Source organism: Sinohyriopsis cumingii, chromosome 11 (genome assembly GCF_028554795.1).
Source record: "Sinohyriopsis cumingii isolate HCF-2022 chromosome 11, ASM2855479v2, whole genome shotgun sequence".
Taxonomy (NCBI): Eukaryota; Metazoa; Mollusca; class Bivalvia; order Unionida; family Unionidae; genus Sinohyriopsis; species Sinohyriopsis cumingii.
Genome location: NC_142971.1, coordinates 69,143,215 through 69,157,533, shown reverse-complemented (window position 1 = coordinate 69,157,533; position 14,319 = coordinate 69,143,215). Strand labels below are relative to the sequence as shown.

The 14,319-nt window shown below is 34.1% G+C and overlaps 1 protein-coding gene across 6 annotated transcripts in view; it reads right to left on the bottom strand.

Annotated features, from left to right (window-relative positions):
- Window positions 1-433: 433 nt before the first annotated feature.
- The window catches only part of LOC149788640 (solute carrier organic anion transporter family member 2B1-like), a 28,930-nt gene continuing 15,044 nt past the window's right edge, over window positions 434-14,319 (bottom strand). For all 6 annotated transcript variants that reach the window (XM_089974727.1, XM_089974729.1, XM_089974728.1 and 3 more), the window contains 8 exons: window positions 14,154-14,240; window positions 12,972-13,163; window positions 11,746-11,910; window positions 10,854-11,043; window positions 8,585-8,711; window positions 7,484-7,638; window positions 6,143-6,207; window positions 434-3,024 (listed from right to left, as the gene is read on the bottom strand). In XM_089974727.1, coding sequence (XP_089830853.1) covers window positions 2,759-3,024; window positions 6,143-6,207; window positions 7,484-7,638; window positions 8,585-8,711; window positions 10,854-11,043; window positions 11,746-11,910; window positions 12,972-13,163; window positions 14,154-14,240 — 1,247 coding nt within the window. In that variant the 3' untranslated portion in view covers window positions 434-2,758. The remainder of the gene's footprint in view (window positions 3,025-6,142; window positions 6,208-7,483; window positions 7,639-8,584; window positions 8,712-10,853; window positions 11,044-11,745; window positions 11,911-12,971; window positions 13,164-14,153; window positions 14,241-14,319) is intronic.

Genomic DNA, 14,319 nt, shown 5'->3' with positions numbered 1-14,319 from the left:
TCATTTTCAAACGTGATTAAGGGAATGATGTAATTTCGCCAAAATAAACGATTTTCGTATTTTATTTATTCCATAGTTTTGCCCCAGCGCAGGTATGTTTGTTTTAGAATATAACATGTACGAATGACAAAGAATAATAGCGATGTTCGTTAAAACAACGACAATTTAAAAGGTTAATGAGGGAAAATGATTTATATAAGTTATTTTTTAACCCTTCGTGTTCTTTGGAGTTTATATCTTGCATATTTTGATATCACTACTTCTATGCTTAAATAAATGTACACTATTGAAGTACTTTGAGATATGTCGACCCATGTAGAGTAACATAAAGTGTATGTGCAGAATTGACAGAGAGAGAAAGAGAGAGAGAGAGGAAAAAGAAAGAATGATTGAAAGAACATAAAAGACAAAGAAGAAACAACGAACGACGTGATGATGATGATAAATGAATTTGTCTTATATATGGGAATATTACATACATAATTACATATATTTCCTAAATCGCACAATATTCTTTTTCCCATGACGACATCGTCACTACGATGATATCAATTATTTCACATTGGTACACTTCAATATCTTACTATGAAATCTGTAATAAACATAACAGTTATTTCCCCATATGATCCTGGAAACCTTAACCAGAGAACTATTTGTGTACAATGGGCTGTAACATAAGTTAATGTCAGTTCGTAGGGGTAACTAAATTTTAACCCACTGGAAACTTCAAGCAGAGTGGGTGCCTCAATTGCTATATGAAATGAATATCGGCATGGTGCTAGTTGTGTCCTGGTTTTATAATTTAAAAAATTTCTATGTAAAATAATGCTCGTAAAAGATCATAGGGAAAAAACAAATACTTAACCACCGTCTTCTGTTCGCATGCCTTACAAAAATAGCGATAGATATTATCCTCTTGTGGTCATTACTTTTGCATTTGAGAACCTGTCACAGCTATATGACATAATGTTTGGTTGCTAGGCTACTAATCGTATGTAGTGCAGGGTACCACAGCACACGGTACAGTGGTATACAGCAGTATTTCTGAACATACCGCGGTCAATAGCTGGAAAATAACTTGCTCTGATTTATAGCAAAGCAACACAATGGCATAACTATTGTATTATTGGGCAAATTATTTTGTGATAAAAATGAAACGGAATAGCTCAATACAAAACTAAAATCACAGCTCTCTCACCAAATAAAAATTAAATGGCCAGTACCTTATAGTAGATCAATTTGCTACGTGTATGATACATGTTCCAAAAGATGCAATCTAAAACTTAGGTCACACACACACACACACACACACACATATATATATATATATATATATATATATATATATATATATATATATATATATATATATATATATATATATATATGACCTGACACTATATCTGAGACCGCTCTGGTGGCCTAGTGGTTAGAGCGTCCGCCTCGAATGCGGGAGGTTGCGGGTTCGAAATCCGGCCGAGTCATAACAAAGACTTCTAATAATTGGTATTAACAGTTGCCTCGCTTGGTGCTCAACATTAAGATGTTAGTGTTATAACTGGTCGACTTGGTGTCAGGATAAGGTGACTGGGTGGGACATCATGCTACATCTTGCGGCATGATTCCTCAATGCTAGACATCACAAAAAACTGCTACAATGCAGACATCGTAGCAATCTGATTGGAAAATTGTTAGAGCTACTTTAAAAATCCAAATCACACACACACACACACACACACTATATCTGAATCCGTAATGTTGACAGTAAAGCCTACAATGTATTAACAACACTTATAACTAATAGTTAAGACATGTTGAGGGTGCTAGTAAACATAAAGCAGATTTACTCAACAAATGATACAATGTTTAGTGGACTTGAGAAGTTACCTATAATACTTTCATAAATGTCTGAGGATTTATCCTGGTTTTATGCATGATCTCATGACACTCTAGTAAATAACTAAAAGAAATTACTTGTTTTATGTTCCTAATCCAATTTTTGTCAAACTTTGGATGTTTCCCGAATATATTTTATAGAGAGAATAAATTATTGGGTTCTTTTCCTATAAAATGTACTAAATCAAGTTCCAAAGTATATAAATAATAACCGTTTCGTGGTATCGTTATAAGCATTTCAAGATTTCAAGCATACTAGAAAATGGAAACTTAAGGCGTCGACTTATTAACTTTATGGAAATATTAGTAAATTTAACAAGCGTATCATGTGTTTGCATTTGAGATCACGAAGACGACAATTAGAATATTATGCAGTTGAGAATATTCTAGGACAAAGGAGATAACTCAACGCGTACGCACTACATTCATGATTGGTATCACACATTAAATAGTTGTATCACTATGTTAAGTTTGAAGTCCAAACATTTTAAATCTGCGTTTTGTGGGGTCGCAATGCTAAATTGCAATTAATTACTTTTAAATTAATGTAATGTATTAGTTAAAACAGATACTTGTCTAAGCAGACAATTGTAAAAAGCAGACACTTGTCAAAATAGACACTTGAAAAGTGCTTGACATTCATATAGAACTGACTATGGAAAGTCTCGATCATGCTGAATATATATATATATATATATATATATATATATATATATATATATATATATATATATATATATATATCGGGAGATGGATTTCAAATATACATCATTTCAAAATGAACGTATTTTAACAGTTTCTTTCATCAAGAATTGTGCTAATCCTCAGTCGAATTCCAAAATTGTGCTGTTCCGAGCTTCGACTATAAGGCGGTGACTTTTTCCTTAAGTTTATTTATTTCCATCGTTTCAACAGCCTCCTTCATGTCTTTCCTTGACGACATACAGATTATAAAGGTCGTCATTATAGCTGCAATGATTTTCAAACCGAAATCCAAAGAAACGATCTTCGTTCTCATTGCGCGACTGTCGTAGAGCGAGCATGCGCCCTGCCTGCCGCAGGTGGTACGCCATACAAGACAGACCGTATCAAAAATCTTGCCGGACACCAAAGGCGCTGGTAGAAAGACTGAAATGAAAGAGAAATCCATGATGCCCACTGGATACTGTCGCAGGGTAGCACAGTTGGATTGAAATAAAAATGGGACAAATATTCGAACACAGAAGGTATTTAGGCTGGTTGTGATTTCTTCGCTCACAAAGACGTCAACATTTATTGTATTTTCATTGTCATAAATGTATATATTACGCTATGTATATTTATAGACATATTGGATTTGTGACAATGTCATCGATGGCGTGCCGATCAAAAGAATTAGGTAACTAAGTGACCAATCAGGTCCTTAGATAGGGTCCGTTCAACTCCATTTCAAGAGGAAAAACAACACGACTCTGGTCCAGATCCCCATATCACGTTTTCGGTATTAGAAACAAAGACAAACTGATAGATGATTATAATGAGAGACAGTCAGACAGAGATATATGTGGGGTGATGGGTACATGAAACTGAACCAATCTGTTTGAATAATGCCTACAATGTTCAGCACAACAACAGCCATAACAACTACAACTACTACTACTACTACTAATAATAATAATAATAACCATTATTATTATAAAAGAAATATTTCTTTCATAAACACCATGCGCAAGACTACGGTGTAGGTTATATAGTTGGTGGAGTTTCAAAATTATTTTATCTCTTAAATGATTGATCCAAAACTGTTCTAATTGTCTTCCGTGTGCTTGTTATCAGCATATGTTGTTTTCAATGCCAATAACTCTCAAATGATTTATACTAACGTTTGCACTCAGATGATCTATATTACAGTTTGTACTCAAATGAGCGGTATACTTATGTGATTTTACTACAGTTTGTATTTAAATGCTCTGTACTAGTGTGTACTCAAATGATCTTTACTACGGTTTGTGCTCAAATGATCAATACTACATTTTGTACTCAAATTGTGTTTACTAAAGTTTGTAATCAAATGATTGATATTACAGTCTGTACCCCTATGATTAATACTACGGTTTTTACTCAAATTGTCTTTACTAAAGTTTGTACTCAAATGATCTATACTTCAATTTTGGCTCAAATGATCAAAAATATATTCTGTATTCAAATAATCCATTCTACAGTTTTCATTAAATGATGATATTACAGTTTGTACTCAAATGATCGATAATACAGTCTGTATTCGTATGATCCATGCTACAGTTTGTACTAAATGATCGATACTACAGTCTGTAATCAATTGATCAATACTACAATCTGTAATCAAATGATCGATAATACAGTCTGCACTCAAATAATGTATAATACGGTTTGTACTAAATGACCTATACTACAGTTAGTACTCAAATTATTGATACTACAGTCTGTACTCAAATGACCGATACTACAGTTTGTACTAAGTGATCGATGCTATAGTTTATACTCAAATGATCGATGCTACAGTTAGTACTCAAATGATTGATACCAGTCTTTACTCAAATGATCTATATTATAATTTCAACTCATATAATCTATACTCAATTTAGACGAAACTGTTCAGATAGATGTTTTATCTGTTATTTGCAGTCATATTTAAATAATGTCCTTCCATCCAAACTTGTCAATTTCTTCAGACTGACCCATAGATGCCGATTTTTGCACATTACATACGAATGCCTTGCTTATAGTTGCAAATCTGACTGAATAACAGTATTTGGGATTAAACAATGTTCTTGAACTTGATTTATGTACCAATTGATGAGTGTCATTTGTCGGGAAATAGACTCCAATACATAGATTATCTCACTTTGCAAAGTAATTTACCTTTTATATATTGTTGACTCCTTCCTAATTATAGTCTGAACTGAAATTGATGAACGGTTGTTAGTCATCCCGTTTAGAAAATATTTTAATTCTTCTTCTGAATTTCTCTAAAAGAAAATATCAATAAACCTAACGTAGAACAATGGTAGTTTTTTTATGGGCACTTTGAAGATATTTGTATCTCCCATTCAGGAGAGAAGGGAACAAATTACTTCCCCTTAGCTGTACCTTTCTTCAACAAATAAACTACTTCCGCATAGCTGTACCTTTCTTCAACAAACAAACTACTTCCCCTTAGCTGTACCTTTCTTCAACAAATAAACTACTTCCCCTTAGCTGTACCTTTCTTCAACAAATAAACTTTTACATTAAAATAAAACCATTCCGGATCAAGAACATTTAAAATTTCATGATATGGTTATCAGACATTAACTTTTATAAGCATGGAAAACATGATCGTGATCGAAGATGAGGTATCGTGATCGAAGATGAGGTGGAGGTTACCATTATCTACTGCAAATATAATGTTCCTTTTGTGAAGTTTAATTTTACTTAATTTTATTCAATAACATATTTTTATGCATTTTATAAATTAACTTAGTTCCACGGCCCAAAACGTTTTACAAAAATATATTCATTGTATTAAAATCAGTCTCAACTGAGCAATCTTACACAATGGGCGTATCAGAAGAATTTCCCTTTGTATAGTCTAGCATTTCACCGATTTATAAATGTTAGTAAGATGATACAGATATCTCGGTTTTGAATTATTCAGTCTCAAGTAGTCGAATTCTCTGTTATCCAAAAAAGCACATTCACTTAATTTTCCAAGTTCACTCCTGACGTTCAGTGTTGTTTTATGATAACTGATTATTAAAGAGGAATACAATATTCCAAATCAATTAGTTGTAGCTTCACTTCCAAATATATCGGTTCATGAAAAACATGGCATTTCCTTTATTTACATTCCTTGTTGTCAAAGATATGTGTTTTCGGGAAAACAATTGCAAGACCCAATTTCTGATGTCATGAGGTTTTCATTTTTGATGCAAACATCAGACATACTTTTGCTTCTAATGACCGAAACGTAAACATTATGACAATTGATTTATTTTTGTCCTTTTGTGGAGGTTGATAATTTGGATTAAATTTATAATATTTTTGAGGTGCCAAATAGGTGAATATTTTCCGACATAAACGTTTTTATAATACACAAAATATATATGTTGTATGGTGTGGACTAAAAATTGAGACCGTTTGAGAGTAAATCCATCTCCATGGAAGTCAGAACTATTTACATACATATATACATACATACATTGATTGATAGATTGAATGATAGACAAAGTGATATATATACTATCACCTAAAGCAGCCAACAGGAAAGAATTCATTCCGACGGCAAGTGAACGGTCTGCGTCTTTCACAGAGCTGGAATGATCAAAATATATTATCATCATCATTATTTCATTATTATTATTATTTTATTATTATTATTATTATTATTATTATTATTATTATTATTATTAATTAGGATAACAGTTGTTTAAGCATCTGAATAATATAAACGTTATTCCAAAATTGATGTTTCAATCCAGTTATTTGAATAATTGATATAAAATTTAATAGTTACAAAACAATTTGTACATACATGAGCAACCATAATAACCAAGGAGATATACGTCGAGACATGAACGTTGCTTGAATTATAATTCAATTCTTTGCAAGAATTCATTTTAAAAAGAAACCGTTATTACGTTATTATCTTATTATATATCTAATGCCGCTACCAAATCACGTGCCAATAGTGTGAAGTTAAAGTGTGGTTGTTTTAATGGAATGAAGCAAAAAAAAATTAAAATAGGATGCCTTTTGGTTTAGTTTTGGAAAATTTATAAGCATTGTATTGGCAGAAATGAATAATATTTGAAAATAATAAATAAGTAATTAAATAAATACATAAATAGATAAGTAAATAAATAGATAATAAGTAAATATATATGGTGAATATATGATATATTTCACTATTAAAGCGGATAGGGGTATGCTGAATTCAAATGTTTCTAATTCAGGACTATCGGTTTCTTGGGAGATATTTGCATTTCTGCTGGTGACTAACGGTTCCGTTTTTAATTATTGTATCACTGTTTAGCTACACCAATTAAGCCAGTCAACTGTTTTTTGTCTTGGCATTATCCCTAAGAAAATCTTTGCTATGGATTTTATATCATTCCTGAACCTTTGCTAACCAGCGATCTTTTTAAAACCAGTTTTCAATAAAGAGCAGTATTACCGACTAAACAGAAAATACAAATTTGACTGCGTTCAGCTTTTTTATTTTTGAATAAGATAACTACGCAAACGGTTGCGATTCTGCCGGTTTAGGAAAGGTCGAATGCACTCAAATTAATGTGTTCTTAAACAGAAGGCTGTGAAAAGTTTAATTGTATGCGGATGACTCATCTTTGTTGAGGACGGTCGTCGTCTGATATTTTTGCAGCTTTATTAAGGCAGCTTCCAATCTGAACCATATGACAGGTTCGTCAAAGAAGTAACATCATGCGAAAATAATATTTGAAGAGTTACTGGTAAGTTGTATCCTTCATACCCAAGTTAGTACTCAGTGCCACTATTTTATGCGTATATCGCCTGAAATAAACCCCAACCTCCACTCTCATACTGTCGTTTATGAAAGACAGATACTTACCTTAAAAAGACGACAAAATATGGCGCGATAGCCATAGTCCCTATGAGGGATGCTAGCGAATTCATAATTACGAAAGGAATCAAAAAGTCACAACTGTCATCACAGATCCCAGATGTTGCCTGACCCGTTGAAGACAAGCTGCATTTGGTGTAGCCCTGTAAAGATTTAAAAAAAAACATTCTTCAAACAGTCTTAAATTATGTCATGTATTTTAAGATTCTAAATTAATACAAAATATGCTATGAAAAAGAAGAAAAATAAATACACTGGATGAGAAAGGAAACTATAATACAACATATGCGAATCAATGAAATGTTCAAAAAGTAAAACATCCTTTATGCCTTTATGAAAAATATAAAAATGACAACCGTATTTTACTTGTTCATCTAGAAATCAAATTCAATTTTACCGTTCTGTATCACAAAGATTTGGATCAGTTTGATCTTAACTGCATTAGGTTCTAATCTCAGTCAAATACAACAAATGGCCGGTGTTTTGGAAAACGGCAATGCCTATCAGACAACAAACCCGTTTATATAGCTATTGCATAAGTGTTTTTCGTGAGTTAAATCACTTCCGCAAAACCTTCTTAAACCAAAATTAGAAACAAAAACTTGCCTCTCATTGGTTGTGTATTTTTGAAGATGGTTTGTCTGCGTTGATATGAATTTGTGCGTGCAATTTCACTATAAGCAATGTTTCACGAAAACGGATGTATTGCATCAAAGATACTGAAGCTGTAACTATTTACTAAAACAAAAGACCGAATTATTCCGCATATTTTATTTGTCTCCTGTTTCTCTGTCTGGAAGGCTAAGATTTTCTTTTCTTTTCAGATGCTGCAAACATATGTTGCGATTATTTAATGGAAAAAAACCCCACAAAAGACCGAAATATTCCGCATACTTGTGACACAGAATGATGAGACTGAAATATTGCACACATAAAGAAAGAATTAAAGAAAGAACACTATCGGAAGGAGATACATTTGGAACCGTTAGGTAACCACAAGGACAATTTGGGAGTTTAATTTAGACAGCCTATTGACATCATTTCATTTTACGTGGATTTATTTCCACCGACTTTTTAGAGGATTCTTACCCCGCTCATGGTTTCTTCGCAACCAGCATGACAAGGAGAGAAGTAGGTCTTTCTTCCCTCCACGCAGACGGGGAGGTAATTCGTGTTGGAACAGTCGCAATCCAGAAGAAAGGAATTATTACCACCGCTTTAAAGAAGGAAATAACTTTGTTTACACGTAAATATTCAACATAAAATATTAGAGCACTTCTACGACTGACAAATTATCTACTTTATTAATATCATTTTCAATGAAATTATAAATGCCGGAAATAAACTTAACATGAAATCTCATTAAAAGAAAAATAAGCATAATTCCGAGAAGAAAAAAAAAACAAGTTGAGCCAAATGCTAACATAGATAACCATTAGGGCGCCTTGTGTCTATTCTAAATCCCCAATCCCCCACCACACCCCACCCCCATCCCGCCATTTCCACGGCCTGGTGAAAAAATGCATATAAAAGGTAATGAGAGCAATAAATAACAGCTGCAATATGAAAGCACAACAACCTAGATGCATATGAATATTAAACACTATACGGCAGAAAAGATCCAAAAATATGATATAGTTTGTGATATGTTTTTAACAAACCAAACCAGTCTCATTTTTATCCTTTACTTCCTCAGAAAAGACAAATCCGCCATTTTAGTTTTATTTACATACTGCACTGACAGATAGTTTAAATTACTCCTTTGGTCACGATACATATTTACATAACGAAATGAGAGTTAGTTTTAATTACTTTTTTGGTCAAGATACTCGTGTACATAGGTCGGTTACAACATTGAGATAACAAGTAAAAAACAAAAAATTATATCATTTCTTTAGATTTATCTTTAAATATGTCCAAAGGATAAACCAATACAATCGGTTCCAATCTCATTTTTGAGACCAATCAATTAGTTCAATATGACTTACGCTGAATCACTGTGAGAAATAATTATTGGACCGTCTACACTGTCGTAACTGATTTTAAAACTATTAAAACGTTTGGATCATTCAGAAGTATTCTTTTAATCACGCTAGAAAACTAAACTTTAATCCATCACACTCATTTTCCGATCCACATATCACGGAAAAGAATATTGAAAACGGAGGAAAGTTTTAGAAGGAGTGACTTGGATAGGTAGATATTTTATCGATTTTTATTTATGTACATCTATATCCAAATTATATTTGAACATTTAAACATTTCATGAAATTGTTCCAAATATTAAAAGAAACTGGTCGAATTACAAAATCTCAGCTGTTTGGTAGTTTCCTTGGAATACTACAATCAAGAACCTTTTAAACCTTTTTATCAATAATCGCTTTACCTGTCATTTTGTTTAATCCAGTGTGTCATTTGAAGAATTGCAGAATGTTGTTGTTAATTAAACAAAAATCTCTAACTTCCATACAATTAGAGCAGGGGTTTCAAACACGCGGCTCTGGGCCGCATGCGGCCGAAAAGCCGTATTATGTGGCCCGCAAAATGATTGGCGTCACAAGGTGTCATGAGGGATAACAAAGGTGGTGCGGCCTTTGTGCCATCGAAAATGCCCTCATGCGGCCCTCAGGCGTGGTTGAGTTTGAGAACCCTGAATTAGAGCGTGAATAAAGACGGTGTCTATATCTTCGGACACAACTGACTACAGAATGAAATTCCAGATTTATTTTTTTACTTGTGCCGGGATATTTCCATTATTCGATTTGGAACAGCAGAATATAGTGGACATAGACACATTTTATTTATAGTCGGAACCGCATCACATAATAGGAAACATTAGCTCATAAGAGCCATTTTGCATCGTACAAAATTGTGTTATTGGGAAACCAGCAGATGTCTTCATTCTTATCCAAACAGTGGTGAGTTTATTTACCCATGTACGTTAGTTCAGAAACGCAGGTCACATGATGGATTCCGTGTTATAGTCCACCCCTCCCAGTCCTCTGTCCATTGACCGGTACCCTTATGTTTGTCTGTAACGAGCTGCAGTGGTGTAAACTAGCCATACGACAGACGTAACCCTTTTTCCCAATGGCGCTTGGGTAATATCTTCAAAAAATGGCAACCAATAGCAAAAGTATAATTTCGGGAGGCGAGGTAAGGAAGATTTCCTTGGTAATATTTGGGTTTGTGTCAGTGATCAATGAAATAAACGCCAGTATTATTGGGGAACAAAAACAAAACTCCCAGTGTAAGGCCCATCTATTCCGCCATAGTCCTTTTCGACAAACTTAACATCCAATTAACCCTTTTTGTTTCCTGAATTATATATATTTGAATGAAAAGCATACAAATTTACCTTAGACTGTCAACACCATACATATGTGGATGATCACAACCGAACATATAGTTGAATGCCGTCAAGATGGAGCACATCAACCGGGTAAAGAAGATCAGTTTTAAGCATCCAGTTCGTTTCAGATGCATGCGCTTAGTAAGGATACCGCCAACCATCGTACCAATAGAAGTTGCGAAAATTTTCTCACCTCCTACAAATTTTAAGGAAGATCATAATGCTTTTAAAATCATAAACCAGTCCATTTTGCGGTGCATGCTGGTTATCTACCTGTTCTTGGCGTTTCATAAACAAATCTGAACCTTTTTGATGCATGAGAAGGTTAACTTAAAAAAAACCACCAAACTATTAGAATAAATTATCTCCCAGCAATAAAAGTAGAGGCACCCGAAGCCGATGACATTTTTTGTACATGATGTTAATTTTTGGAATTTCGTATTTCTATCCTACGGCTTCTTTTTGTTCCAGCTGCGTGCTGTGTGGTTGCAAAAGTCCTGTACAGAACTGAATGATGTTCCATATTGGTATACTTTTGCGATAAACATATTTTGTTGACAGTATCCAGGAATAGTCTTGGGCTGGAATTATTGCAACATAAGAATTAGTGGAATTTATACTAGCATCACTTGATTTTTAATCAGTCTGACTGTAGTAGTAGTCATTGTCGACGTCATTGTCCTTGCTATCGAGTCTGGCTTTTATATATTGTTTAAAAATTTATGTAACGTCCTTAGAAAAAATTAAATCTATATTTTGGTCGTGTTTGACATTGCTAAAACATATATATGTAGTGAAACATTAAATATTCAAAACTTATGTTTTTAAAAAGGTTTTATGATTTTGTTTTTGTAAACATTAACGACGGTTATGGGAGCTTGTGAAAAGTCACACTTACCCGTAATTACATTTGCTTTCCAGGAAGAAAGAAAAAACTGGGTTTCCAGGTATTTGGGAGCAAAGGAACCCATTACCATAATCCCAAACAGTGTAATGATACCATTCACACAGCTTAGGGTGAAGATTGGGTTTTTAAACAATCGCAAAACGCTTTTGGGGAGATCTGTAAAGACGAAACATTTAATAAAGAATGGAATAATTGCTATATGCAACAAAATACTTAAACCAGTCAAATAATCTAATAAAGAATGGAATATTTGATATATGCAAAGAACATTTAAATAAGCCAAATAATGTAATAAAGAATGGAATAATTGCTATATGCAATAAAATACTTAAACCAGTAAAATAATGTAATAAAGAATGGAATAATTGCTATTTGCAACAAAACACTTAAATCAGTCAAATAATGAATTAAATAATGGAATAATTGCTATTTGCAAAACAAACCACTTAAATCAGTCAAATAATCTAATATATACCATAGTAAAAGTAAAAACAAAAATATGACAGTTCAAATAACATGCATGTGGTATAAATATAACTTTTTTAGAACGTTTGCCGTTATCTCCCTAGAAGATTTGTGCACATTAAGGGAGAGGTATTTTCCTCTAGGGTTGGATACCTGTATATATACTATCTTAACGTTCCGGGAATTTTTACTTTAAAGAATTCATATCTTCATACAAAACTAATGAAATTTACGAACAAACAAGCATTGGCTGAGCCTGGAGGTATGCAAAGTAGTGAGTCCCTAAATCTGTCTCCATGTCTACCCACTTTCCTGCATATATATATACATACATACATATATGCACACACACACACACACACACACACACACACACACACATACATACATAGTCATACCTGGGACCCCGAGTGGTCTAAAGCGCTCTCCGTTACGGATCACTGCCATCTCACCTCTGTCTGCGTGGGTTCGAGTCTAGGATTCGGCCAATGAGGGTATGTGAGAAAGCTTGCCAGTAGCTTTTCGTGGGTCGGTGGTTCTTTCAGGGGTTTTACCGGTTTCTTCCTCCACCATTAATACTGGTCGCCATGTATAGCCTATCGTGTGCTGAAAAATGGCGTTAAACCCTACAACAACCTACCTACCTACCTACACACACACACACACACACACACACACACACACACACACACACACACACACATACATACATACATACATACACATCCTTATTTACATTTAGATATTAATACCTATTAGATTTAGATGAAGAGGCCGCTCCTGTTCTGCTTCATGTTCTGTTCCATTTGGTTCGGGATCTGAACCTCTCAACCGTGGAAAGCAGAAAAGAGGGAGAGAACTTAATATGCAACATCCTCCGAATACAAGGAATCCCAGCCACCAGGCACCTACCCAGCGTGGATCATTTGGGGTCAGGGATGTTTCTGCCGGAAAGAAGGGGAAAAGGATTTAGTCGTCTGAAGATGAGACAGACACGTAAACCAGAAAAGCGTCGTTGGAAATACAATATGCTTGGTCAGTAACCGAAGCAAAACAAGGGCCAAAACTCTGTAAATTATTTACAGAAGAAGCTAAAATTCAAAGTGACATATTTCTTCCTTACAAGAAAAAAGTAACGTTTTAAGTCCAAGAGATACCTCAAAACTTACTGAATGAAGACAAATTCAGAACTTTCGGACAGATTGGAATGGAAAAGACAGTTGTGGTAAACGGACGTTGGTAACATTATACGCTTCTTTCATAAAACATGGCGATGGCAATTCAAGAAAGGAAATAATATCACTCTTTTGAATAAAAAGAAAGGTACATCTTTGCAAGTGACTATCTTGGTCGTTATTTAGTTTTTCTATTTATTTATTTATTTACTTTTTTATTTATGTCATACAGATCAATACATTACTGTTTTGGTCTTGTGTTTATGGCCGAGGCAATTTGGGTAAGGTACGTTGCTCAATGACACATCATGATAGCCAGCTCCGGCTGATAACACGGCGGGACTGAAACCCGCACCTATTCGGTTGCGTGTCAGGCCTATTGACCACCGCGCTTCGTGCCTCCATGATAAATCTGAGACTCTCTGTTGCAAAAACTTAAATCACAATTTTATGTTATGATCTCTACTTGAATGTAATGGAAACTTTAGAGCTTTTGAAAAGAGGAATTAAATTTTGCTTGCTACATATATATTTTACAGAGTCGTATAAATACCTTTGAAAGTACTAGACGATTATGACGCAATTTATTTCATAACACACACACACACACACACACACACACACACACGTATGTTGCTTTTGATAAAATTTGCACAAGTATTACAAGGATGTCCTACAATTTGTCGTAGAGCCAGTACGTTCGTATGTTCAAAACATGAATACTCATAGCGAAGAGAAAGGGAGAGAGACATTTGATACCTTTTAAATCAGTAGGAATTTTGCTGAATAATCCACCGATAACCAGTGCGAGAAATGGCCCGAAAATGGAAAACGTGGATAGGATGCCTGTGGGAAATGATACAATAAAGGATACATTATGTATTTATGTGTTTCTTTATTCTTTCGTATTTTGTCTACTGAGCTG